Genomic DNA, 26,937 nt, shown 5'->3' with positions numbered 1-26,937 from the left:
GAACTGCGTGGATTTGTGTAAGAGCGCTGGGAGATGAAGGACAAACAGCAACAGATCATGAGACAGAGATACAAGATGGTCTCTTTGAATCCTAGCAGCAAATAGCATGACAACCAACCCAGGTGGGTGTACCTCTCCTTGGGGCACTTCCAGACAGTTGCTATTTTAGAGTGGGATTCAGTTACATGCTGGCAAATTCCATTTGGGAAGGATGTCTTGCCCGACAAACCACTTCCCCCAAAGATCAAACTTTTCGCAATAAGGAAAGTGACATGAAAATGCCCCGGAAAGTGTGAGACAGTGCTTGCTTTGGTGCAACATGTCTAGCCTTCCCACAAACAAATCAGGATGGATGCACAATAGACAGGTTGTCTGGAAGGTCCCTCATTCTCTGCATTTTACATTTGAAGTTTATTGTGGGGTAAAAAGAAAGTTCACTTAGGTTTGCTTATGCAGAGCTTCCCACAGGAGGCCCATGATTTCTCTTGGAAGCGTTAGAGACTGTGGGTCTAATAAATCCATTATTCATTTCCCAAGGACGGCCACCAGGCACTTGGAGACAGCAATGTGCCAAGGACTGTCCTTTATAGAGATCTGAGATACAGATTTGTCATGCCTAACAAGACAGTTAGGGGAGAGGTCAGCGCCCGTTCAGCCATGTGTACTTAAACGAGGAGAAGGTTCACTTTCTGCTTTGCTACTTCATGGATATCGCAGCCATTCCTGGATGGAAGCTTCTTAATTCTCCATTTTATTATCTCTCCTATGATTCGTGGGTGATATGAAGACCAAGGTATATCACCAAAATGCAATGCAACCAAGCCCAGATAAGTTGACAGCTGCCAGCAATGAGGCGGATGGGGAAGTGGGTTTTATTTAAACAGAGGGGCCTGCACATCTGGACCTGTCTGCTCCCAACTTCACGTTCTGATGATGACATACAGAATTCACAAGGCCCTTGGCTCTGATTCACCACCCAAGCTTGAGCATTTTGAGAAGAAATTATTTCACTGGCATGAAACAGGGCTCAAAACTAAAGCCTAAAACCTCTCAGCCCAGCCTCAGGTGGGCACAGGCCTTCAGGATGATAGGAAATGCTCTAATGGGGGGGGGGGCACGAGTGTGGCTGCATAGGACTTGTAGTATGCATAATGTTTCTTTGAAACACTGAGATTGTGCCAAGCACACACTTGTGGCCATCAGCACTCAGCACCATTGGGCCTGCCAGAATCCACCACAATGCTAACACCTGTGCTGAGGAATGCTCTGTACATGGTTGGGTAGGGGAGCTGGCTGCCATTTTCCCACAATGCACCAGAGCTATGCAGCTTCATAGGCTTTGAGTGAAATCAAAAAGGTGACTTCAAGCCTCCCTTTGCTACTTGTCACAGGACTGCCACCGCCTCCACCAGGGAGCTTACTGGAACCAAGCCAATGTAAAAAGGTAAAAAGGTAAAAAGGTAAAAAAAAGACTTCTGGACAGTTTAGTCCAGTCAAAGGCGACTATGGGGTTGTGGTGCTCATCTCGCTTTCAGGCCGAGGGAGCTGGCGTTTATCCACAGACAGCTTTCCAGGTCATGTGGCCACCTTCTGGTGCAACGGAAAAACTATGACGGAAGCCAGAGCACACGGAAACGCCATTTACTTTCAGAGCAGTACCTATTTATCTACTTGCACTGGCGTGCTTTCGAACTGCTAGGTTGGCAGGAGCTGGGACAGAGCAACGGGAGCTCACCCCATCACGGGGATTCGAACCACTGACCTTCCGATCGGCAAGCCCAAAAGGCTCAGTGGTTTGGACCACAGCGCCACCCACAGCCAATGTAGGAGGCGATCCACCAGGGCCCACTTGGGCAACCAGACCAAACCTGGACTCTGCTCTGTTCTTGGCTGTGAAACTTCATAGTTTCTTTAGATCAGCCTCCCCAGGCTAGTGCTCTCCAGGTGCCATTAGATTAGTTTCCATCAGCCCCAACCAGCACGGCCAACCAAACCATCTTGGCTGAGAGTCTTGGAAGGCCAGCTCCCTGCCTTGCAGACCTTTTCCTACCTGGCCTGGGAGGGCAGGGCCAGGACTGACACCAACTAGAAAAACTGAGGCTGCTGAACGGACTCTTGGGCTGGAATGTTGTTTGGGGTTGTTGTTTTTAATAGGGGTGGGTGTTGTTGCTGCTGCTACTGGGTTTTTTTTTTTTTGTCTCTTTATTATAGATCTTGTTGTGATTTATGTGGAAACAGCTCAGTTTTGTTTAGGACTACTTTTGCTATATTGTAGTTATGTATTCCCTCCCCCCCATGTTGTCTGCCACCTTGAGCATGGTTTAAACAGTGGAAAGGTGGCATACAAATAAAATTACGTATGTATGTATGTATGTATGGCCAGGATGATGGAAGTTGTAGTCCAAAACATCATTGCCATTGGAACAATGCAAGAATTGGGACAAACTGAAACTGACGGGGTTGCATCAAATTTTCCCTGTGAGTGCATTGGGATTACTGGTGGAGATCCTGCCCACAAAAACCATGAATATAGTATTTGTACACAGAATGATTTATAGTCCTGGTAATGAAGAAGAGGAATGTGTAAACAAAGGTACTGAACTTGCATCTGGGCACCTGTTGGAGATGAGGAATCATGCATAGATAAATTCCCAGTCGAATACACTGGTAGCAGGGAGACACAATCAGCTCCTCATGGGCTGGGGCCAAACCCAAGCAGACACACTGAGGCACATTCCCTGTGTCACTGCCACTTTCATTTTTTCCAAGGTGCTGTTTCCTACAGCCACCAAGTAGAGGAAATTACACAGGGCTCAATGGCACAAACTGCCTCAAACTGTGCAGCCACTTAAAGTTTTTGTCAGTCCCTGCTGACGTCAAAACACATTGCCCCAGGCTGAAGTTATCACATCACTCCTGAGTGGCACAAGGAGAACCCAGTGTGGATTTGAGTTTAATTTTCACTTGCAACACTCTGATAAATGGCAGCACTCCTCAGGTGTAAATGCTCACAGAGTCCTTGGCTTGGTTCCCTCTTTCTCCCAATCAGATATAGTTATTTTAGAATTGCCAGAATTTTCTGAAAATTGCCTCTCTATGTTAGCTATCATAGTTCTACCATTATCTGATCCAAACATGCTGGTGGTTGATCTGTTGTGCTTTGGATGAATCTGCTTAGGAAACACAATTTTATGAATAAGTATTATATATACTAGTTTTATCTGTTTTCTCATGATATTTCACTTTTTGCATAAACTATAGTATCTTAATCTATATACCAAACCAACTTCCTTATTGTATTTTAATCCTCTCATGTCAGACCATCCTCATTCTCAAGAAACACATTTATGTGAAAACAGTGCAATTTAGTTAGCTTTAAGACTATAGTACCTATGATGCAGTGTGACCACAAACAGAATGTTTATGTGCAAAACATCTAGAGCCTTTTGACTGACATAAGCAAATAGATCTACCTAATACTGCCATAGAGCAAATACTTTTGCATGAAAATTTGGCGCTTGGGAATAAGAAAATGAAATCAAAGATGGACTTCTGCCTTGTATGTTTGTGTGTTCAATTTTATTCAAATATAATAAATATTTTTCTCAACATTTGAAGATACTTTCATAACATTTAATTGTGTTATTGTTTTTCAACATTGTTGTAGCTTTCCAAGAAACAGAAAAGGGTCTTTCTATCATATATTCTGTATTCCTAATTCTGATATGGAAACAGAGCACATGTTGACGTTGTTTAACTGCAACATCTTGATTTCTGTGCTGCACTAAACGGAGGTCGGAAATGCTGCTTTTAATTTGCCGTATATGCTGTGGCCTTTCAGGCACTGTATTGTCTTACGTTCCCCAAGACAGCATTTAGAAGTGACGCCATTCAGAACCTGCCCGCATTTCAAGCATGCGGAGTGGCTTCCTTCCTTGAGTCGCCTGCTTCCCCCTGTTATGTAAACACCTTGTGGTTCCCCTTGCCTGCACTTGCTCTTTACTGATAGCAAACTGTGGTCTCAGATGTTGTGGATCCATCCTTAGAAAGCTAACGGGTTGGGCATTCTGGCTGCTCTCTCCCCCGCTTCATGATTATATGATTCAAAGTGGCAGCCTGCATGAGAGGATAATGAGATCACAGCCTCTCATTCTGATCTTGATGCTGATGCCCGTTCAGTCCACACTGTAATCTAATTGCCATATTGTCCTATCATCCAAATCATAATCGGAAAATGCTTAAGACACTCGACAGTCTAATCACTCAGCACTTACATGAAGAACAAGAGCATGTCATTGTTAAGGAAAGCTTGTGATTGTAAGAATTAAAGACAATGGTGCACAAGAGGACAGAGCGAGGATTTGACTTTTCTTCTAGCCAGATCTAGTTTAAGCTCAGCTGTAAGGCAACACGGTGAGTTCTTTGGTGCAAGGCTGCCATCGAGTGGCCAAACTTATGAAAGTGCAAGCGAAGCCCTTCGCCCAGGACCATTTCTCTGAAACATCCATTTCTGCGGCTCAGCAATCAGTATTTATTCAGATATCACCTGTTCAATTAGCAGGAGCTGGCAGGTTTATTACAAGCCACCTGTTTCCAAATATAAACACTTATCGAGGCAGTAAAAACATGCACAAAGACAATGACAATTCTTTATGAGCAAGTTCTCATTAACCATATCATGAAGTGAAAGTTATTACAGCACAGCAGTGCCTTTCTGCTGAAGGAGGCAGTTGGTGATGAAATTAATACTAGGCATTAACTTCCAATTTGACAAATTCAAAACACAATCGAGAACCTGCTTGGTTTGCCGCTAAGAACATGGTGCTTGATTAAGGTTCACAATGCAGCGGTTTGGTATGTAGCTTTCTAGAGACTCAACGGATGCTTGATCCTTAAGAACAGAGAGTCTTGTGGCACTTTGGTGTGGCATGAAGTGTCACTGCAGAGGCGGACCTGGGGTCTCAAATTTTGGTGGCGCCCTATGTGACACCAAAATTTGGCACGCCCTGCCTCTCCCCTTCCATTCTACTTCATAGTTGCAGCACCCCCAAAGCTCTGAAGCACTCGCCTAAATCCACCTCTGGCAACAGGCTAGGCTCTCCCTCATCAGAGATACATAAGGTCCCTCAGATTGCTGCAGCTGACTCAGGGCATGTTACATTGCACATTGCACATGAGAGACATTGCACATACCATTGCACAAGAAAATCTTTAATAAAAATACATTAAAAAAACAACAACTCTGACAATGCTTCTCAATGGCCTGCATGGAGGAGAGAGGGATGGGTGTGAGGGTGTTAGAAAGTAGACGACTGTACAAAGGTAGAATTCATTCATTGCTCCTCTTATTTTTTCTTCTGGCTCCACCCACCACCCAAAAGTGCTCCCTCCCAGGTTTCCCCAAAGGAAATGTGGCTCTCAAGTTGAAAAGGGACCCTCTGCTTTTCTAATCCATTTTTAGAGGCTCTTCTTGAGGCACACTAGAAAGCTGCTTGGTCTTTGCAAATGCCACTATTCTCTTGACTGCCATTTGTTTTAACTGATTTTAATAGCGTATTTCAAATTGCTATAACCTGCCCTGAAACCTCCTGGCGAAGGGAAGAGAAGAAATGTAATGAATGCTGATGATAATGCCAGTGGGACGTGCTGAATTCTTCCTCACATGCACACACACAGGTGCAGGGGCTTCCTCTCAAATTCTCCCTCTCTTACACATACGCTTAGTCTCTAAGCTCTCCTCCTCTTCCCTCTTGCTGTCCATCAATACCAGCTCAGGTCCAATTCTCATATTAATGTGGTTTAACTACATTGGTATTAATTTCCATTGATAATTACAGGCACCCCCCCTCACTTGCACATGATCGACTCGTGTGTGACTGCGAATATGTGTGGGCCCGAGAAATAATTAAATAACTAGAATCATACCCAGAAATGGCATGAGAGAGTGCAGGAGAGTCCTTGTGGCTCATGAGGAGACCCTCCCTGGAGCCTGAAGAGGAAGCCCTGAAGAGACCGGAAGCACAGTGGGACTTTGTTTAGGCTGCTCAGCCTCCCCACCTAACAGCTGGTGTGGGGGATAGCACAGCAGCACCACCTTCTTTCCAACACGTCCTCCAGTCTCCTTGCCGGCCCCAGAGCTTCAATTCCAGTTGTGGATATTTTTGGTACAGTGTTTTTGAACGGGATTGGAGAGAAAGCAGCAAAAAGGGCACTTAAAAGGTGTTTAAAGGTGATTTCCACTTATGCACACGGGGGGCTGGAAAATAACCCAGCTTAAGTGGGGAGTCGCCTGTATTACAAATGTATGGAGAACATGGAGCATGTTTTCATGTTTGTAGGAGCACAAGAAGGCATTTTTCTCTCCTTAATTTTTGCATGCTGAAGTCTGCTCTTGATTGAGACAGTGCAGGGCAAAATATGTTATTTAGGAGGGACTGCATTTCAGGATTCGGGTTCTGTCCCACTCCAGGGCACACACCCTCACTATTGAGCACCACCTAAGGGAAGCTGTCCGAAAGCTGAGAGCCGCCCTTCCTGCCATGATGCAACGGCTGTATCTCACCACATGATGTCACACGCAGAAAAAAATAATAACCACACAAAACGGATGGAGAAGCATCCCTGCACTGCATATTCCAGAGAGGTCTCGGTGGGGATTAAATAAGTAAGACTGGGGCACATTGGGGCAAATTACAGTAACAAGATGAAGGGGAGCTACGGAAAAGAGAGAGAAAGATGAATTTGGACTGCAGCTTAAAGGGCTACACACTTTCTCCTCTGGTTTATAGCTTTAACCCTCATTAAAGGGAGAGAAGGGACAAGAAATGATAGGATTGGTTCTACGTGGAGCAGAACCGTGTTCTCAAGAAGCATTTGCTCCAAACCTTTCTCTAAAGCAGGGGTGGCAAAAACTGTGGCCCTTCAGAAATTATCAGACTACAACTCCCATTATCCCTGACCATGAGCCATGTTAAAAGTCCAACAAAGTTTGGAGGGCCACAGGTTCCCTGTGCCTGAACTAAAGATGCTTCCTCAGGCTCTCCTATCCCTTACAGCCCTGCCTTGGGAGTGTACGGCCACCATGAGAAACCATGGAAAGCGCAGGTTTCTTTGGGGGTTGAATATGGAATATTTAGGGCTAGAAAGGGGCAAATGTCTTTCCTTCCAACTTCTACCTTCTTTCTTCCCCAGTCAGAGAATTAAAATTTTCAGATGAACACATAAACTGATGGTGCTGGACTTCAACTCCCATCAGCCCCAGCCAGCGTAAGCCTATGGTCAGGGATGATGGGAGACGGAGTCCAGCAACGAAGTGGGAAAACCACATTGGCCACCCTGCTCTGCTCCAAACAGGGAGTAGTTCTTCTAGATCATGGGCAGAGATCCTTCACCCTCAGGCTGCACAGGATTCTTTGGAGGCACTGGGGACAGAACTTGGAACCTCATGCCCAGACGTAGGAAGGGTGGGGAGCAGGAATGCACAGCCTCACCTGGAACACTGGCTTGCTCCACCTAATCATTAAAAAAGAAAGTACAGGCTTGGAAGATTTGTGGCCTGGCAGCTTTTATTTAAAGAATGAACAGACACCTTGCAGGCCTATGTAATATATTGTTGAGTACTGCAAGGTACTTAAAGGACTTGGAGAACAGGCTGACAACACAAATCTGCATATGTAGCTGCCTCTCTGAAAGTAAGATGGCATTGGCTAGGATCACCTAGCCAACTGCAGTGTGTCCAGCCATCCTATAAGCAATGAAGAAGAAGAAGAAAGTTGGGGGGAGCAGAGAGAGGGCAGGAGAGCTCATACCCTCCAACATGTTGCAGGGGAAAATTGGAAGATGCGCCTCTTGGTGACAGAATGACTGCTGTTGATCACAGTAAAGGGTGACAGAGGAAGAGAGAGATCTACATCCATTCCATCACCAGACACCTCACTTTTATCCTTCTTTCTCCTCCCCTCCACTCACTTTCACATGCACCCCTTCCTTTTTCCATCCCAGACAATTGTCACCCAACTTTCTTCATCCATGAATATGCCCTGCCCCAGCTCCTGTCCTCTCTGCGTGGCTGCATTTCACCCCCACCAGAGGTGGGACTTGGAGAGAACCATGAACAAGAAGGCAGTTGGGGGGGTAGAGATTTTCACCAGCTTAGTGGCATGAACCTCAACAGTGGGTACTCTGGTGGGAGCACACTGCCTGATGTCATGTTTCCACTCAACTGACTTACCAAATGACTCGTGTGCAAGCACAGTGCCCCAAAGGAGACATCTTGTGGGGCTGCACTCTTGTGAGAGTCAAAATGGGACATCCTGGGATCCAGTCAGAAGCCAGGATGGCTTCTGTAAATCCACAATGTCCCACTTAAAGCAGGACAGTTGAGGAGTATGAGATCTGGGGCCTGCTGTAAAAGACCTGGGACACCCCCTAACAATGCCTCTCACAGAGTATCCTTCCATTTTAATGTGCTGGGTGAGAAAAACACCCCAATATCTGAATCAATGATTCCCCTGGGCAAATACTCCGGCCACCTCATATGACTATGTGCTCGTCCTCAGAGGTGAAAAGCAGCTTCTCTCACGTGCTTTGCTGGCCTTCAGGCTTCTTTCCTCCTCAGTCAGCAAGTGCCCCATAAAGAGACCTCTGCAAAACTGCGAAAGCTTTCACGGCCTCCCCATTTTAGGCTGTGGGTGGTGGTGATGACAGAGCCTCAGTGTGGAGACTTTGCTTCAGAGTGGGTGTTGGAACCCTTAAAATATGGCTTCCATGAGAAAAAAGAGAAGGATTCACAATTTGGGCCACATTCACATAATGCCACTACCGATCTTCAGGAGGGGGTGGAGTTGCGGGCTCACGACCCGCCCACACTCTCGCGGGGCTGAGGTCAGCCCCGCGGGAATTGCAGGGAGTCCCCAGTCACCCCGCCCACGCTCCCACGAGGCTGAGGTCAGCCTCGCGGGAACCAGGGATTCCCTAGTCACACCCCCGCGCGCCAGCCAATCGGCTGGCGGCCGGGGCGGGCCTTCCAGAGGCCACATAAGGTCGGGGCAGCCCCCGGCTCGCCCCTTTTCTCCCTGGCTGGATAGAGGTGGCAATCGCAACCTCTGTGCACAGTGAAGTATGCTTCTTTCGATCAAGCGGTGAGGTTGGTAAGGAGTTTTGGTACGGGCGCCTTTATGGCAAAATGCGACATCGAGTCTGCATTTCGCCTTCTTCCAGTCCACCCAGAGGACTATCGCTGGTTGGGATTCAAGTTCCAGGGTGACTTCTTCATCGACAAGGCCATGCCTATGGGTTGTTCTATTGCCTGTGCTGCGTTTGAGACCTTTAGCACATTTTTGGAATGGGCCTTAAAGTTTAGAACTGGCTCTGATGGGGTGGGGCACTATCTCGATGATTTTATCCTCGTGGCAAGGAGCGCCGGTGAGTGCAGGACCCTGCTCCGAGCTTTTGAATCCCTGGCCAGCGAACTGGGTGTCCCCCTGGCAAGTGAAAAGACAGAGGGCCCAGTCACGACCATGACTTATTTGGGGATCGAACTGGATACTTTGGCCCAAACTTCGCGTTTACCATCCGAGAAGTTGGCTGCCTTAAAAGAACTTATTGGCCAAACGCTCCCCTTAAAGAAGGTCACCTTGAGGCAAATTCAATCTCTATTGGGGCACCTCAACTTTGCCTGCCGGGTTGTTTCCCCTGGCCGCCCTTTTTGCGGCCGTCTAGCTAAGCTGTCCGCGGGTTTACGGTCCCCACATCATAGGGTTCGCCTTTCTAAGGCTGTAAAGTCTGACCTGCAAGTCTGGCTACAATTCCTAGACGGTTTTAATGGCATATCCTTGTGGCAGGATTCCTTGGTGCTGCAGTCGGACTTTCAGGTACATTCGGATGCAGCCGGGTCCTTAGGTTTTGGCGTTTACTTCAGGGGGCAATGGTGTGCCCAGCGCTGGCCTCCCTCGTGGCAAGGTAAACCAATACTGCGTGATTTGACATTCCTGGAGTTCTTCCCAATAGTAGTCGCAATACACATTTGGGAGGAGCAGTTTAAAAACCATAGAGTTTGTTTCTGGACAGACAACCAGGCGGTTGTCTCTGTCCTGAATAGGCAATCCGCGCATTCCCCTAGAGTTGCTTCGCTTTTGCGGTATTTCGTTCTTTCTTGCCTGCGGTTGAACCTCCACGCTTCCGCCAAATTCGTTCCTGGTATAGACAATAACATTGCGGATGCTCTATCTCGTTTCCAGATGGAACGCTTTCGATCATTGGCGCCGGATGCGCAGCGGCAGCCGCAACCGTTTCCAGAGCATCTCTGGAGTATTGGCAACGAGAAGCAATAAAGGGAGTATTGTCCGCGCTGGCGCCTTCCACCCTTAAATCTTACAATAAGGCATGGCTAGACTTTACATCTTTCCGCAGGAAGAAGGAGCGGTTTAGGCCTGGCAGGCCGCCATCCAAGTCGGAAGTCATAGAGTATATGGTTAAGCTTCGCGATCTGGGTCGGGCTCCCAAAACCCTCAATATCCATTCGGCGGCGATATCCTTTTTTTCTAAAGCTTTATTCTCAGTTGACCCCTGTTCGCATTTTGTCGTTCGCAAAATGCTGGAGGGCTGGCGCAGGGCCAGGCTGCAAGGCCAAGATAGTAGAAGGCCCATAACGCTTGACATACTTACCCAAATTCGCAGGAAACTTAGGGTCCTTTGTTGGTCTAGGTATGAGGCCAGATTATTTTCTGCAGCATTTTCCTTCGCATTCTTCGGGGCGTTGCGCATTGGAGAGGTGGTGTGCGAACACCGTACAGCCAATAGAGGCCTGTTTTTGGACGATGTAACGGTTGCCAGCTCGCACGTGCTGCTAAAAATCCGTAGTTCTAAAACCGATCAGCTCGGCAGGGGAGCCTTGGTCCGCCTCCAAGCAACCCAGAGGACCGACCCTTGCCCAGTAAAAGATGCTAGGAAATACCTGTGCTTGAGACCGAATTCTAATGGCCCCTTCTTTGTGCATGCCGACGGTTCCTTTCTTTCAAAACATCAGTTCACGAGAGTCATGCGTAAAGCATTGGCATCTATTGGTCTCCCGCAAGAGGAGTACGCCGCGCACTCCTTTCGCATTGGGGCAGCGACCACCGCTGCCCATATGGGTTTGCCTGCCGAAAGAATTATGGATATGGGGCGTTGGAAATCCAACGCTTACAAGGGCTACATCCGAAAGCCCTTTTAATCTCCCGCCAGTCCTTACTCTCCTCCTTACCCCGTTCTCTTATTCTATTCTTCCAGGTGCTGTCTTGGTGCAACTGTGGATTATCGGTCACAGTATCGTTCATTGGGCAAAACGCCGAGCGGAACATAGGCGTTGGGACGCTGACCTCAAGCTACCTAATTATGTTATGGTGTCATGGATTTCTAGGCGTGGTATGCGTTGGGAAGAATTCTTCCCAGTCGTATCCAGGAAAATTGCGGAGGAGGGTGCCCCTGATGCCTTGGTCATACAGCTGGGCGAGAACGACCTGGCCTATAGGAAAGGGGTAAACTTAATGTGGAACATTATAAATGATTTGGAGCGGTTGCAGGCATCTCACGCTAACATTACTATAATTTGGTCATCCTTGCTGGAAAGGCGGCATTGGCGGGATGCGGCGAAACCCGCTGCGGTGGACAAAGCCAGGCGAATTGTGGAGCGTAATGTCGGGCGCAGGGTGGCCGCGTTGGGCGGACGTGTTATCAAACACCCCGAAATTCAATATTGCAATGAGACGCTTTATCGCTGGGATGGCGTGCATTTATCGGATGCTGGCAATGACATTTGGCTTGCGGACATTTTTAGGGGAATTAGGGATTGGTTACAGGTATGAGGGTATTGGCGGCGAGCCTGCTCAATGCGGCTCGAGTGGCGGTAGGCATTGGCCGGGGTATTGTCATGCAAATGAGGTGGGGGGGAGGAGCGCCATCACCTCCCCCAAAGATTGAAGGGTAGTTCGTTAAAGGACTCCGAGGGGCGACGCCTCGTCCGAAACCTACGGAGGCTAGGGCCTAAAGCGCACCCCCGAGCGGTAACCCCTCGGGGAGCGCCTAGGGATACGCATCTCGGGTAGCTCCCCCTGCTGGTGTTTAACCCTTCCCGATTAGATCGGATAGACGGTTAGGGGCCAATGCCTAAAGCCAATACCTCTCTTTCCTGTAATCAATAAAGTTGTGGCCATTTTCGCCCATTAACTTAAATTCTTGTGTCCTGTGTCTTTATTCATTACACCTGTGGGGGGGAGGAATAGCCACGCAATACATTTAAAGCACTATGGTACGACTTTAAACAGTCATAGCCTCCCTCAAAGAATTCTGGGAGCTGTCATTTGTTGCAGGTGCTGAGGGTTGAGAGGAAACCCTTTGCTCCCCTCAAAGAACTACAATTCCCCGAGTTCCCTGTGTAGAGGGACTGATTGTTTAACCACTCCGGACATCAATCAATAAAATTAAAAAAATGCAATCCAATAACACTGAAAGTTAATGTAAAAACAGTGGGTTGTATCTGACTAAATCATGCTCAGAGAAGACCTGAAAATCAATGGACTTAACTTAGTCTAGAAAAAGCTAAGGTCACTGGATTTTGATGGGTCCACTCTGAGCACAGCTATCAGCACAGTCTCAAGACCCAGCAAAGCACATGTAACTACAGTAAACCACTCAACTCATACGGGATTTGTGGACTTGGTAAAAAGATTATAGAAGTTTCTGCCGAAACTGCTGTTTTTGCCGTTCTTTCCTCTAAAGGCTCGAGTGGAAATGTGGTCCACAGCCCTTTTTAGGCATGCAAAGCATCTGCTGAGATCACACCCAGCCTACCTTCATTTCCAGTTTGATAAATCTCACCCATCTACTCACCTCAGATTCCATGCAAATTGGAAAGAGTGGCCATTCTTTGCTGTTATGCAACCATTTCCCTGACACAATCCTTCATAGAAGGATGATGTACGTGAATTGTACGCTCAGAGGATGATTTGCCGGGGGGGGAGAATAGTGGAGGAGAGATAAATTGGATTTTGTTTGCATTTTCATGTGAAATGACATAATTCATACTTCTCAAGCCAATTTGCTAACTGAAACACAGTTGTTCTTAAAAAATGACACATCTCCACATTTTGTGACGCCATTCCCCAACTAAACACACCATGCAGAAATGCATTATATCAGGGGGAAATGTTTGCAAACAAAGTTGTAAATAAATGTGTATGTACAAAATGTGTACAAAAATGTGTATGTCAGGAGTAATTCACACTGAAATGCTGGACTTTTAACACACACACACACACACACACGTATTGAAATGTGGAAAACCGAATTTGTGAATGGAAAAAAGAGATAAACTTGAATGGAAAGATTTGTCTATCTCTGTTCCCTGCTCCCTGCTCTCTGGCTGATGGATGGTGCCAGGCTAGTCTCCACCTTGCCTTTATGCTCTTCTCAGAAGACCAGAGAGTCTCCCAATTGCCCTTGATCCCTTTTCTGGCAGCAGATGCAAGCGCATGCAGCTCTCCAGCTCTCCAGTCCTTCAGTCAGTGCACTTGTGAAATCCACCTTGAAATATTCAAGACCTCTTGACATTCAACCTTCGGGTGAATTTGGTCATTGCTGTTGTCAAGCCAAATGTTGGGACCCAGCCTAATGTTTTGGACTGGGTGGGAAAAACTTTTTTTTAAGAGAGAAAAGAAAGAAAGAAAGAAAGAAAGAAAGAAAGAAAGAAAGAAAGAAAGAAAGAAAGAAAGAAAGAAAGAAAGAAAGAAAGAAAGAAAAGGCCCTCTATTCATCAGCCATGTCCATGTGCTTTAAAATGGGAGGGGTGCATTATTCATTACATAATCCAGCGCTGTGTGCAGTCACCATGGCAAAGAGAAAAGCAAACAGCAGCTTCCTTCGAAACTTTTGATCACAGCATAGCAGCATGTTGACTTTTAGGGTGGAGGAGAAGCTGGGCGACTTCAGGACGTTCTACGCAGGGATCGAGGAGAACACATTGAAAGAGAGGATGCCTTCAAAGACATGAAGCATGGAGTACAGAGCAGGAGAGGTCAGGTGGAGGGCAAACCCCTGGGGAATCCATGGAGGTTAGCAGCAAAGGGGGAGGAATGTGAGGAAGCAAAAAGGCGGCAGCATACCTTCGAAGAACGAAGAGAAAGAGAAATGCAGAGTGGTGCCTTGGAACAAGTCAGCCCAATGGTCCCTCTTATTGCATACATTAGCCTGCCCCAGTCTGGTGCCCTCAAGCTCAGCAGTTCCCAACTGGTGGTCTGGAGACTCTGGGGGTCCATGTAACCCACTCTGGGGGTACGTGGCACCATTCATGTAACAAAAACTACCACAGAGATATCAAAACCTTCAAAAGTAGGGGGGGTCTATGGCTTGGCTGTTGAAAAACAGGGGCTCCACAGTACTTAGCAAGTTGGGGATCACTGCTCAAGATGTCTTGGATGGGGCTGGTCTACACTGATGGATAGCAGCAGCTATCTGGGATTTCAGACAGGACTGGGACCTACTTGGCAAGGCCACCTTGTCCTGAGAGGAAGCTCATGGTCATTTGGGACTGTTTAGTTCAGAAAAAAGGTAAACAGGAGACATGGTGGAAGTGTATAAAATTAAGCACTGTACAGAGAAAATGGGCAGAAGAAAGTTTCTCTCTCCCTCTTTCTCTCCCTCCCTCTCTCTCTGGTAATACTTAAATGAGTGACACTGAATGTTGACAGACAACACGAAGTAGTTTTACAGCTCCTAGTTAAACTATGGAATTTGTCACCACAAGACATGGGGATGGCCACCTACTTGGGCTGCTTGAGAAAGAGGTTAGTCAAATTTATGGAGGATCAGTCTACCAGCAGCTCTTAGTCCTGATGGCCGTGTCCTATCTCTCCAGTACTGGAGGCAACATGTCTCTGAATACCAGTTGCCAGGGAACATGAGTGGGGAGGATGCTATCGTGCTCATGTCCTGCATGTGAGCTTCTCACACAGGCATTTGGTTGGTGGGAAAAGGATGGTTAACTAGATGGGCATTTGGGCTATCCAATCAGAGTCTTCTTAATTTCCTGTGTCAGAAATCAGTCTGTCCTGTTGCCATTGGCACATTTGTAGAATATGATCTGTAAACAGATTAAGCCTTCCTACTTCCAGCTTAGTTGGCTAAACACATTTACTCTGAAATAAGCCTCACTGTGTTTAAAAGGATACCTTTCCTAGTAAGTATGTTTAGGATTACTGATTTCACACATGAATGTTAGCCGAACTAAAGCTGCTTCAGTACAAGTAAGCCAAGTGATGTGTCATTTGTTTCCTGGTGGGACATCTTGAGGGAAATATACTGAGCCGACCTTATCAGACTGATCCATAGTTTTTCCTTGTCCTCAAAGGATGTGAGAAAAAGAAGCAGCTCTGTGTTAAAAGTTTGTGCAAAGGGTGCACCCCAAATGTGGAGGACAAGAATTTTACCCAAGGCTGTTGTTGGACCAGTAAGGGGGCACAAACCTAGAAAACATATTCCATAAACCATCCAGAGCTGAACTTGTTTATATGATGCTTCCACAATGCCTGCTCTCAGTTAGGAGTGCAAAAGTTTATAAACATTAAACTTTATAAACTTTTGCACTCCTAACTGAGAAACTAGGCATGTTGATTGTATAGCTTGCGAATGAAAAGGGCTAGCAATGGTTAAAAGAAAACACCTCACATTCAGCCAATACTGTCACTCCCAGGGGGAAGGAATGAGGTATCAAAGTGTGATGAGCAGAAATATTGGTTGAAAATCTGATGTCAGACTCATGAATTCACTTATTCGGTGCATTTTTTATCCGGGGAAAGTCAACACTGATGGGAGTTGCATTCGCATAATGTCTGAAGAGAACCACATCGGCCACCCCTGCCATACAGGCAAGTTCCCTTGCTTCCCTTTGTCTCACCTCATTTCATCTGCCCTCCAACGCAACTTATTTTTTGCCTCTTCTACTTCCTATAGCATCTTTGCCTCTTTCATCTCATGGTTATTTTCGGCATTGCATGTATCTGATCCCAGACGCTCTCACAACACCTCCCCACCCAGCACTCTCCTTTCTCTGTACAATGTAAGGATCTCTATGAACACACCCAAGCACAAACATGCCATATAAACACAGAAATGCCGGTAATTAAAAATGGTCTGGGAGTGTCATGATGATATATGAATCATATTTCTATAAAAAAATATTCTTTTCCTTTTTCAGGGTTCATTGGCCATGAGACAAAGAGGGTTGAAGACTTTAAAACAGGAGTGCAGGGAAATTTAGGCCCTTTGTGTGTTGCCGAACCACAACTTCCATCAGCCACAGGCAGCATGGCCAATAGCCAGGCACGATGGGAGTTGTGTGTTAGCAAAAGTTCTCTTAGCAATATGATCTCCTTTAGTTCAGTCAGAGATGCCCGTTTGCTCCCAAGATTGAGGGGGTGGAGCTTATGGTGCGTGCATATGACATCATGCATGTGGCGCATGTATGTGACATCACTCATGGAGCATGTGCAATGTTACATCCTCTGGAAGAGGCTGAACACTCTGGCAGAGCCAGGCGCTGAAGCTGCGATGTGTCATGTGTGTGATATCACACGTGTGCAATGCACATCAAGCCCCTCAATACTGAGGGGGCTGGGCTCCCTTCAAACAAATATCAAAGGTGCTGAAGACACCTCAGTCCCCTAGAGTTGACGCACCTGGTCACAGCCCCTTAGATATGCGAAGATGCACCCTTCAGTATAGTACAGTGGTACCTTGGGTTACATACACTTCAGGTTACAGACGCTTCAGGTTACAGACTCCGCTAACCCAGAAATAGTACCTCAGGTTAAGAAATTTGCTTCAGGATGAGAACAGAAATCATGCTCCGGTGGCACAGCGGCAGTGGGAGGCCCCATTAGCTAAAGTGGTGCTTCAGGTTAAGAACAGTTTCAGGTTAAGAACAAACCTCCAGAACGAATTAAGTTCTTAACCCGAGGTACCACTGTATCTTGAAACCCTGCTATGGTCTTTGTACCCATGCAAAGTGCTTGGGTGGATATGTACCATGAACATAAATTGTCAAAAGAAAACATTATCAATACACACCGTCTATAATTATTTATTAAATGCAGACCAATGTGTTCCGTGTGGTATGAGAAATAAACAAATAAATAATAATATAATACATTTACAAGCACACAAGCAAAAACAAAAGCTGAAGAATCCTTTCTCACAGGTTAAGGAGCAAAACTGTGCACCCCCCCCCCCAAATGGATTATAATGGGAGCATTGTTAAGCACAGGACTAACGTATCCCATTATAATCAATGGAAAAAAGAAGCTTGACTTTCTCTGAATTGTGTCTTATTTTTCTTGAGCCAGTTGTAAAAGAGTTTCGCCAACTCCCCATTAAAATCTGAAACAACTTTCTGGAAGTGTTTGCCATATGCGTAAGGCTTGTGATCGCCAGTGTTCTTCCCCATCTGCAATCATCATATAAAGCAATCATATAATATTAATCTTAATACTATTATGTGCTGGTCCTTATACAGCCAAAAACTGCACCAAGAGGAAACTATCAGCAGGAACCCCAAGGTTTGCAGAAGTATAGAAAATCTTCAGGAAGGTGCAAAACTCTTAGGAGGAAACCACCTCTCCAAACAGCCCAATGAGGAGACTGAGCAAGCTTAGTGACCACAAAATTGTGACTGGCTCTTGCAGGAAGGAGAATGAAAAACCAGGACAGGGGGAATAGAGCAGAGTAGAGTGGGAGGAATCCTGAACAGCAGCACTCCAATATGCAACATTTTGATAGAGGTTAGCATTGGTATGTCCTAAAATGCTGTTTAATTAACAGTGGTAAAAGAGTTGCAGGAAACCCCACTGAGTTGAATGAGGCTGATCCCAGAGTAAGCGGGTATAGGATTGCAGCCTTAGTGGCATTCAATGAATTCCCTCCGCCACCACCATTATGCTTCCAAAGTTTCCCTTTCTCTGTCACTGAAATCTGCTAATAATGACAGGCAGAAACCCGTGCTGAGAAGATCTATAGGCAGGGATTTTTTGCCCCCAGGAGGGTTTGACTAACTGCTCTCTGTGGAGTTGTTGCCATGTTGACTTCAAGAGATCATGTTCATCTCTCATGTAGCTTTGGCAGGAGATGGCCATGCATCAGTTTGCCCATCCCAACCTCTTGCGATCCGCCTCCGCCTCTTCCCCCCATAATGCATTATTTTGGTTGTTCACACCACTGTTCTCACAGAGGACTTCCTCATGTTTGTGTTTGTGTATTACATATAGTCAAGGGTCCTCTCTACACAACAGCACATAAAATTTGCATGTGCTAATTTATAGGAGGAGACGCTTATTTAGAGATAATTATTCTAATCTACTATCCTGTTTCTATGCTGTCACACATCACTGACTTCAAACTGCAGGATTGTCCTCTGCAAAGCAGAGCAATCTCCCCATCTCCCAACAGTCTTCATGTTAGGTCCCCTCAGCATGCTCAGTGGGCTTGGAAGTCTCACCAGGGGAGAGATTAGGCATCAATGGCAAAGGCAGGAAGTCTGTAAAGAAATCTCATTCAAAGCTGTACACAGTTTTTAAACCTGTTTTCTTTCTGCCTCCCTCTGCTTTCTTCCTGTGTTTAAAGCAGATCTATAGACAGTTTGGAATGACTTTCACTTTTAAAAATACTGCAATTTCCTGGTTTGAAAACTGATTTGTTTTTGTTTGGGCCACTTCCCTTTGTGACTCAGTTCCACAAAAGCAGGCAGGGGGAATTTGACAGGATTTGAGGACAGCAGTGCTATTACAGGCCTGGCATTGCACGTGGGACTAAAGACAGCCACTGATACAGGCGACCTCTTTAAAGGAAGACATTCGGAGATTTCGCAGGCTTCTAAATGGTACAGTTATCATCAAATATTCCTGCAAATTCCAATGCTTCAAAGGGCAAAGGCGGAGTGGGGGGAGGTTAGGAGAAAACACAAATACATACATTTCAGGTATGTGGCCTGAGCCAAGAATATTCCTTGAGCTTTGCTCACATTTTTACTCACAGGGAACCCCATGAGTGAATGGGATGGATATAATCTTTCCTGTTTGTGTTGTGAGGAGAAAAACAAGCTTGGGCAAAATGCTGAGGTATAGAATTCTCTGGAACTGAGAGAAGCCATAAGTCCTATTTGGGAGATTGCCTCTTAAGCAATTGCAGCTGTGCAGGGGAAGAGCATGACTAGGCTTATTTCCCCCCCAATTTATGGGCTGCCCCCCCCCAGGTGATATAGAATCCTGTGCAAATCAGGGGTCTAAACCACACTGAGAGCTCAGCACTTGGGTGGCAGAAGGCAGGGCAGCAAGGTAGCAAGAGTGGCATGATTGTAACCACACGAGGGGAGAGGCTACCTCAAAAAAAGCCTACAGCAATTCATTAAATGAAGGAACATGGTAAAAGAAAACATTATAAAGTGCCAAGTGTACGAAGGCAGATATAAAAGGTGTGCAGGAGAAAAAGACAGTCATCTTCCTTCATCCGCTGCAGCGCTGAGTTCTGTCCCTGATTTAATAAAAACTGAAGCACCGCTATATCCGTGATGATTTCCAGCACCTCCGCCGACTCAGAATGGCTTCTCTGGCATTCGTAGCAGGACGGCTACTTGACACCTTTCCCTCCAGAATACTCTTGGTATGGGCTGGTTCGGGTTTTCGGCCGTGGGATGGAGAAATCCTGCTGGGGCTCAAGGTTCTAGGCAAAAAAAGAGGAAGTGGAATTATAAGATTTTTAAGTGACATATGTTCTGTTGAATGTTTCTTTTGAGAAAGCAGAGCTGCTTTTTAAGTAGGTTGAGGAAGAGACTCAGAGCCCCCTGCCCCAACTTTTGCAGTGGCAGGTTGGTAGTGGCCAACTTTTCTAAAGACCTAGAAGAAAATCCAACGCTTGGGTCACTTATAATGGAAGTAAGCCTGGGTAATGTATAGGGAAATCCTTTGTTAATCAGGGGGTAAAGGTCAGCCAAACTCTTAATCTGTAGTCGGTGATTCCTGATGTGGCAGGCCTTTTAAGAGAACCCGTCCAGACAAAACTGCATGCTAGATACATTACCACATGGTTAGTTTTGCAAGGAAATATACTTGAGCCAATGGGGCTGGGTTGGGGTCGTGGAAGCTTTTGGTGGCTGCAAAAAAATGATTCCCTTTTAATTACCATATTTTTCTAGAATGCTGCATAAGCAGTGGCGTAGCGTGGGTTGTCAGCACCCGGGACAAGGCAAGTAATTTGTGCCCCCTAACCCATGGATTTGCGCCCCCTAACCCTAACCCCCAGATGTTGCGCCCGGTGCGGCCGGCCCCCCCTGCACCCCCCACGCTACGCCACTGTGCATAAGGTGAATAAAGTGCTTCAGTGTGATCCCAACCCCTCCTTCCCCGGTTACTGGCATCTTCCATTTAAAGTTTGGACATGGAAGCTCCCCACAATCCCCTCTCTTTCTTTGCCTCTTTAGAGAAGAAGCAACTCGTCCACCATTCGCTATAAGCACAGAGACTCATCACCTCCACAGCAATAATCTTTGACTGCTTAGAGGGGAGAGGCACACATTCCTGACTGGTTAACAACCATGTGATCAGAAGGAAGCATTGCCTTCACTCATACTTGACTTTATTTGTCCCCAATAATATTAGCACGGGCATGGAAACTCTCGCCATGTGGTCTCTGGTTGGCTGGGATGTTGCTTACAGGGCCCACTATACAACTGCATTAAGCATTCTGCAGTTTACAGCCAATTCTATTACCTGCTCCAAGATAAACTATTCTGTTGTCTCGATGCAGCCAAAAAGAACTACGTTACCCAGATGTCAAATGCAGCTTGTTAGCTGAGTTGTTCTCTGTGTCCCACACAGCCCCAAGACCACATAACCTCATGTGAGTGGCAGTTCCAACACCAACTCAAAAATGTTTAATAATTATCCAAACATGTTGAAATTCCTTCATAGGCCACTTGATTGAATGAAGTTGCATTGCAACAAATCATTCCCGTACTGAAAATCAAAGACTGTTTATTTACCTGCAGCTGGAAGTGAGTTGAATATGGAGGATATGAAGGACCACTGTTTGCATTTGGAACTGAAAAAGACAAGCAAGGGGAGGCAGTGAGTCAGTCTATTTAATATTGCCACAAAAACAAAGAAAACTCCATTTGCTTCCAGACAATCATCTACAGCAACAGTTGTGTATACACAATACAGTTAAAACATCCTGGGAAATATAGCCGTGGCACCCTGGGGTGCCTTGAAGGATGGTCAGGGGTGCTGTGGGCAACACTGGCCTCTGTTCCTTCTTCCCTTTCTCCCTCCTCTTTGACACCCTCTTGCATCTCTCCCAAAGGCTTGCATGGCTGTTTGTTACAGCAGCCCTGGCTTCAAGCTCTGCAGGCAAATGGTGCCTCTGGGGCTGCCCAGAGGACTCCTAAGGAGAGAGGAGAGGGGGAAGAGGCTGAGGGAACACTCCACAAGGGAGGGTATTTGAAAAATAGTGAGAGGCTGCCAGCCCTGCAGGCAAGGGGTGCCATAACTGGGCTCCTGAGCCCCACAGGGGTGCCACAGAAAGAATGTAGTTGGTCAAGGAAGCTGTGGAGCCACAAAGGTTGAAAACCTCTGATCTAGTGTGTTGTCAGCCCAGTCCAATTTGTATTTACTCAGAATGAAAGCCTTTGTCTTTTGCATAAAGGAAGGGCTGTAGCTCAAAGGCAAAGCATCAATGGGCATAGCCAAAGGGGGGGCAGGGAGGGGCAGCTGCCCCCCAAATCAATAAAAATAAATATAAATATGTACATAGCTAACTGAGGTTCTGCCCCCGCCTAACAAAAGGCCTGCCCCCTAACAAAAATCCTGGCTATGCCCATAAGAGCATCTGCTTTGTATGCAGAAGTCCCTGGGTTAATCCCCAACATCTCTAGGTAGGACTGGGAGAGAACTCTGGCAGTGGGCTAGATACTGGTCTAGATGCCCCTAATGGGCCTTATTCCCAGGTATGTGCATCTAGGATTTCAGCCACCCAAAAATATTTCCCATTTGGGGACCTGACTTAATCCTGATCCATGTTGTTTTGAGATTTAAGAAAGAAAGAAAAGTGACAAATGAATGCCATAAATCATTATATAGGCTTTGGCTATATAAGCATTTACTTCGGTGGCAGTGAGCCTGCATTACAGGAAACACTAGGAAGCTGGCCTCCCACCTCCCCTGTGGCCCAGGATTGTCCTAAAAAGTGCCTGCCTTTCCAAGGACGCTTCCAGTGTGGCCCTCTTTGTGCTCTGCAACACCAAATGAGAACATGGGAAGCTGTCATAGGGAATGCTTTAAAATGGGTTAAAAAATAATAATTCAGCAGCATCTGAATATTTTTAGCTTGCCAAAGATGCTCTCTCTATCACACAAAGCACTTGCCAGTCCCAGACATACAGGCATTGCTATGGATAGCCATACCTTGTGCGTTGTCTTCCTGAGCATAGGCTCGGTTCTCTACTCCGTAGGTTTTTTTCAGGACTTTAGGCTGGCAGGCATCATTCTCCGGAGGGTAGTCTCCGGGCTTCCGTGGCGTGGTGAGGAAACAGAGCTCAGGCACTGCATATATCATCAGGAAGACCCACCCATTAGCTACCAGAGCAATGCTGATAGTGGGATCGTCCCATTCTGGCCTTTTCCCAAAGTCTGTCATGAACACGCTGATCCACGCCACCCAGATGCCTATGGAGAACAGGGCTGTGAAGAAGGTGTGTGTGCCATGCCTCTTCCACCTTCTGTATGACCCACAGAAAACAAAAGTGGAGACCACAAAGAGGAGGGCTATCAGGAAAAGCACGTAGATGAGAAGCAGAACGAAGTCCACGCGGCTTTTTTGTGTCAAACCTTCCGTGGAGTTCAGGGCTCTCAGCTCTTGGCTGTTGATGGCTACGTACTGTATGGCGATAATAATCTGCACAATGGTCAGGCTGATGGCGAAAACCAGCAGCGCCAGTACCGAAAATGGGCGTCTTCCTCTCACCACCTTGATGAGGTCGAAGGCATGGGCCAGGAGGCAGGCGAAGCAGAGGGCGAAGAGGACCCCGAAAAGAAAGAAGCGTGTGGGGGCAGTCCTCTCGTTGAGCCTTATAATGAAGGCAAAAGTGAGGCCGAAGATTCCTAGAGTGCCCAGAAGGAAGAGGAACTGGACAGGGATCAGGCTTCGCTTTGTGTTGTCTTGGACTTTACATACAAGGAAAACGAGCACAAGGATCAGGATGGCTGTGACGACAGCACCAGCAGTAGCAAAGGATTCCACAACAACGCCCCAATAGTCCTTGGTGTCACAGAGGAAGTCATAGTCTCTATCTAAGCCTTGACAGACTGGCCGGGAGGTCATGGTGCCTCAGGACAGCCCTAAAGTGGATGCCGCCTTAAAGGAATACCTGTAGAAATTAAGAGAAGCATGATAAAGCATGATTTGAAAAAGAGAGTGAAATGGACTACAACCCTACAATTCTATGAAGGAGATAATATCAGAACAGCTGAACCAAGTAAGACATGTCAAAGGAATCAAATAATTATTAAATTGATTCAGATAAAGCCTTATTTCATTAACTGAGTTATGGATTATGGAATCTAGGCATATGGTGAACTAATCTAGTAGTACCATTATATTTGAAAATATTATTTACTACAGTGAGGATCGTGTAATCAAAAGGCGTACATTGCCTTACCTACACCATCAAAAGACTAAAAGTTATTGTCCCAGTTCAGATAGTCACTTCCCAGCTTTCTTGGTTTGCCAGCCAAAAATGAGCAACCATCTGCTGAAAGACCAGAACACCTGGAGATGGGGTGCTTGCCCTTGTATTCCTTGCAAATATGCAAGAAGTGCCTGTGTATTTTGTAACTCAGGTATAGTATTTTCAGGGTGCAGTTGCCTTTTGAAGTTTCAGACTAAAGAGCTATATATGGCATGGCTTGAATTTTGGCGGTGTAATCGCCAGCGGGCATTACTGGTTCCTTTTTGCCTTCTGCACAGTCAAACTTTGTTGGGTTGCTTGTTTTTACAGACTTTCGGAGTGGGGAGTCCAAAGGAATGAAAAATGGAAAGTGAAACTTGAACAGAGTTACGGAATGACCGCTCCCCGCTTAAAACGGGGGGCGCCCTTTGCGTGGACGCGTGCAGCCCCTAGACCTGGAGCGGCTCCAACAGCATAGGCTAGGCTATGCCATCCCTCAGGTGGGATACCTGGAGGTCTCCGCCTACCTCAGTCAGTTGTCCAATCCCACCTGGGGGAAAGAGTTGCCAAGGAGACCAGGCCAGGTAGGGGAGGGATTACCTGCCCACACAAAGGAGGGAGGATTTTACCTGGGAATTCTCACTTGGCTCCAGAGCTTCTCCCACCCTACCCACCCTCAGTCAATGTCTTATGTTGCAGGTTAACTTTTCCTCACATGTTTTGCAAGTTAATTTTCTTCACAGGTATGCGGGCGCTGCTACGTTAAGGTCGCTGTTAAAGGGCCGGAAAGGAATTTCCCTGCATTGGCAGGTTTCGCCTTTCCCGTAGCAAAACGTCACAACTTTGGCGGTATCAGGCCTTGGGCGGAATCCTTTTGTCCATCTTCCTCTTTGCGGCGGCGATACCAGGGTTCCCCGTTAAAGGGGTTTCTGAAGTGAGGCTTTGACCGTACGCCGGAAGGTCGTCATTGCTCTCCCCTGCGGGGGCGGCGTTACGGGGGCGGCTATCTCTGCTTGAACATATGTTCTCCAGAGCCGGCCCATCCCCCACACACACACTGGATAACCCTGATGCTCCCTAGGTCCCCGGCTGGGGACTGGGGAGGGAGAACGCCCAATGCCTGAGCCAAGGTCTACCCACATTTGAAATTTAATAAAGTTGTGGCCAATTTAATCCCATAGCACGTTGTCTTGAGTCGTTATTCCACATGACGGGGGGACCGCGCAGGATCTGGGGACTCCGCCTGTCCACGCAAAAACAAATACATATCACTTTTTCCCATGAAAAATGCCTCTCTGTGTGTGATTGTGTGTGTTAGAGTGTGTACAGTGGTACCTCGGGTTACAGACACTTCAGGTTACAAACACTTTGGGTTACAGACTCCGCTAACCCAGAAATAGTACCTCAGGTTAAGAACTTTACCTCAGGATGAGAACAGAAATTGCGGCGCAGCGGCAGCGGGAGGCCCCATTAGCTAAAGTGGTACCTCAGGTTAAGAACAGTTTCAGGCTAAGAACGGACCTCCAGAACGAATTAGGTTCTTAACCCGAGGTACCACTGTAATTGTGTGTGGGTCTGGCCCCACTCACTTTAGGGTCTGGCGCTGCCCTCTAATGGAATGTGACATTTTGGGGCAAATGTGGGCCACCAAATTTTAATGTTTTGAGTCAGGCCCCAACTGCCTGCAGGTTCAGGTGAATGCATCGCATTCTCCAAAGGACTGTCAACACTGTATCAGCAGGAACACCCCTTTCCTCCATCTGCCGTATCCTCAGAGACATTCCTTCAGATAACTGAAAACAGAAAACTCACCATAAAGACTGAATGTGGGGTAAGTTGCTTCTTCTGGTGAGAAATATCCAAATCAGAACCCCTATGCGACATTTTAACATTAGCACTTGCCTTGGTTGTACAAGGGCCAGGCAGAAATCCCCCCACCCTCTCCATTTCTGAGAAAAAGAAAAATACTTTTAAGCACTCAGGCTGTAGACCTATGCAAACTTGCTGCCAAGTAAACATGCATGGTATCGGGCTGCAAATCATTCATTCACTGCCTGGTTTGCTACCCTCCACTTCAGGGTGTACAGCTATCTTAAAACCACATGCAGCTGATAGCTAGAAGTCAAACAGCCAGATCCACAAACCAATTAAACAGTGCTGCATGCGTTTGAACAGAATGAACACATTGACGCCAACGGGACACCGACTTGCTTAATAATAGCAGGGCTAAATCAACAGAATTCCAGGTACTCCAGTTAAGACTTGCTAGCTGCGAGAACGCAAAATAAATCTACAGGGAAGGCGTCAGTCGTGGCATTCTTTGCGCACCAGTGTGTATGCATAAATAAGGAATTCTTTTGCACTTTTCAGATTCTAGGAAAGAGCCAGAGAATGGCTGTCTATGGGTGTCTTTGTAATGCTAAAAACCTGAAAGGAAAATCCCATCTGCAGACTAGCAGTCCAGAAATGAAGCTACAAACTGCACTACAGCAGCATGCCCTGGGGTCAGGCTGAGAAAGAGCCATAGGACTCCCTCCTACCAAACCTCTTGCTCTACGATCCCATCACAGTCTTTGATTTACCTTGAGTGTGCTCTGTGCTCCCACGGCTAGACGCGTCTTCTTCAGTAGCAGAGGGCAAACCAGGGAAATTCCTGCTGCACACCCACTCGGCAAATAATCTCAGCTCTGCTCGTTCTTCTCTCCCCGAGCGAGACAAGCAGCAAAATTGCTCTCTCACACTCTAAGGGCAGCTTTAAAAGCAAATGAGGAAAAAAGCAGAGATGATGGAGTAGGGACACGCCTATTCCAGTTCCACTACTCCTGGTGCTGTTATAAATATAACGTCCCGGTGCCAGGAGATGAGGTAAAAATGTCTGACGTCAACAGGACAGTCACCCCAGCAGCTGGGTGGGGAAGGATCCTGCGCCTCTCCCCACCCCACAATTGAATCCGTGACCATTCATCAAGTCAGTTGATAAATTGCACCTCTCTGGGAGTTGAGAAACCAAGAGGATATGGGCTGGTGGGAGACCCCTGGCCAACAATAACACCATTGTGCTCCTCCTCCTCTTCATTTCTTTCTATACTTACCTAACATTCAGCTACGTTAATGCACTGAGGAAGTTCAAGAGTGACCATGAGGAACAGTCTTTTAAGTCTCCCTCTCCCTCATTCTCTTTCTTCTTTGTACAT

General features: G+C 46.7%; 1 protein-coding gene across 1 annotated transcript; it reads right to left on the bottom strand.

The window, feature by feature from the left end:
• Positions 1 to 19,329: 19,329 nt before the first annotated feature.
• On the bottom strand, positions 19,330 to 26,531 carry GPRC5A (G protein-coupled receptor class C group 5 member A). The gene is made up of 4 exons (XM_081928596.1): positions 26,326 to 26,531; positions 22,482 to 23,443; positions 21,062 to 21,120; positions 19,330 to 19,743 (listed from the first exon to the last, which is right to left on the bottom strand). The coding sequence occupies exons 2-4, from the start codon at positions 23,395 to 23,397 to the stop codon at positions 19,651 to 19,653; spliced, it is 1,068 nt and encodes a 355-aa protein (XP_081784722.1). The 5' UTR covers positions 23,398 to 23,443; positions 26,326 to 26,531; the 3' UTR covers positions 19,330 to 19,650.
• Between the last annotated feature and the right edge of the window lie 406 nt (positions 26,532 to 26,937).

Source organism: Podarcis melisellensis (assembly GCF_964234715.1).
Source record: "Podarcis melisellensis genome assembly, chromosome: 10".
Classification (NCBI taxonomy): Eukaryota; Metazoa; Chordata; class Lepidosauria; order Squamata; family Lacertidae; genus Podarcis; species Podarcis melisellensis.
Note: the sequence above shows the minus strand (reverse complement) of the source record. Positions and strands in the feature narration are given on the sequence as shown.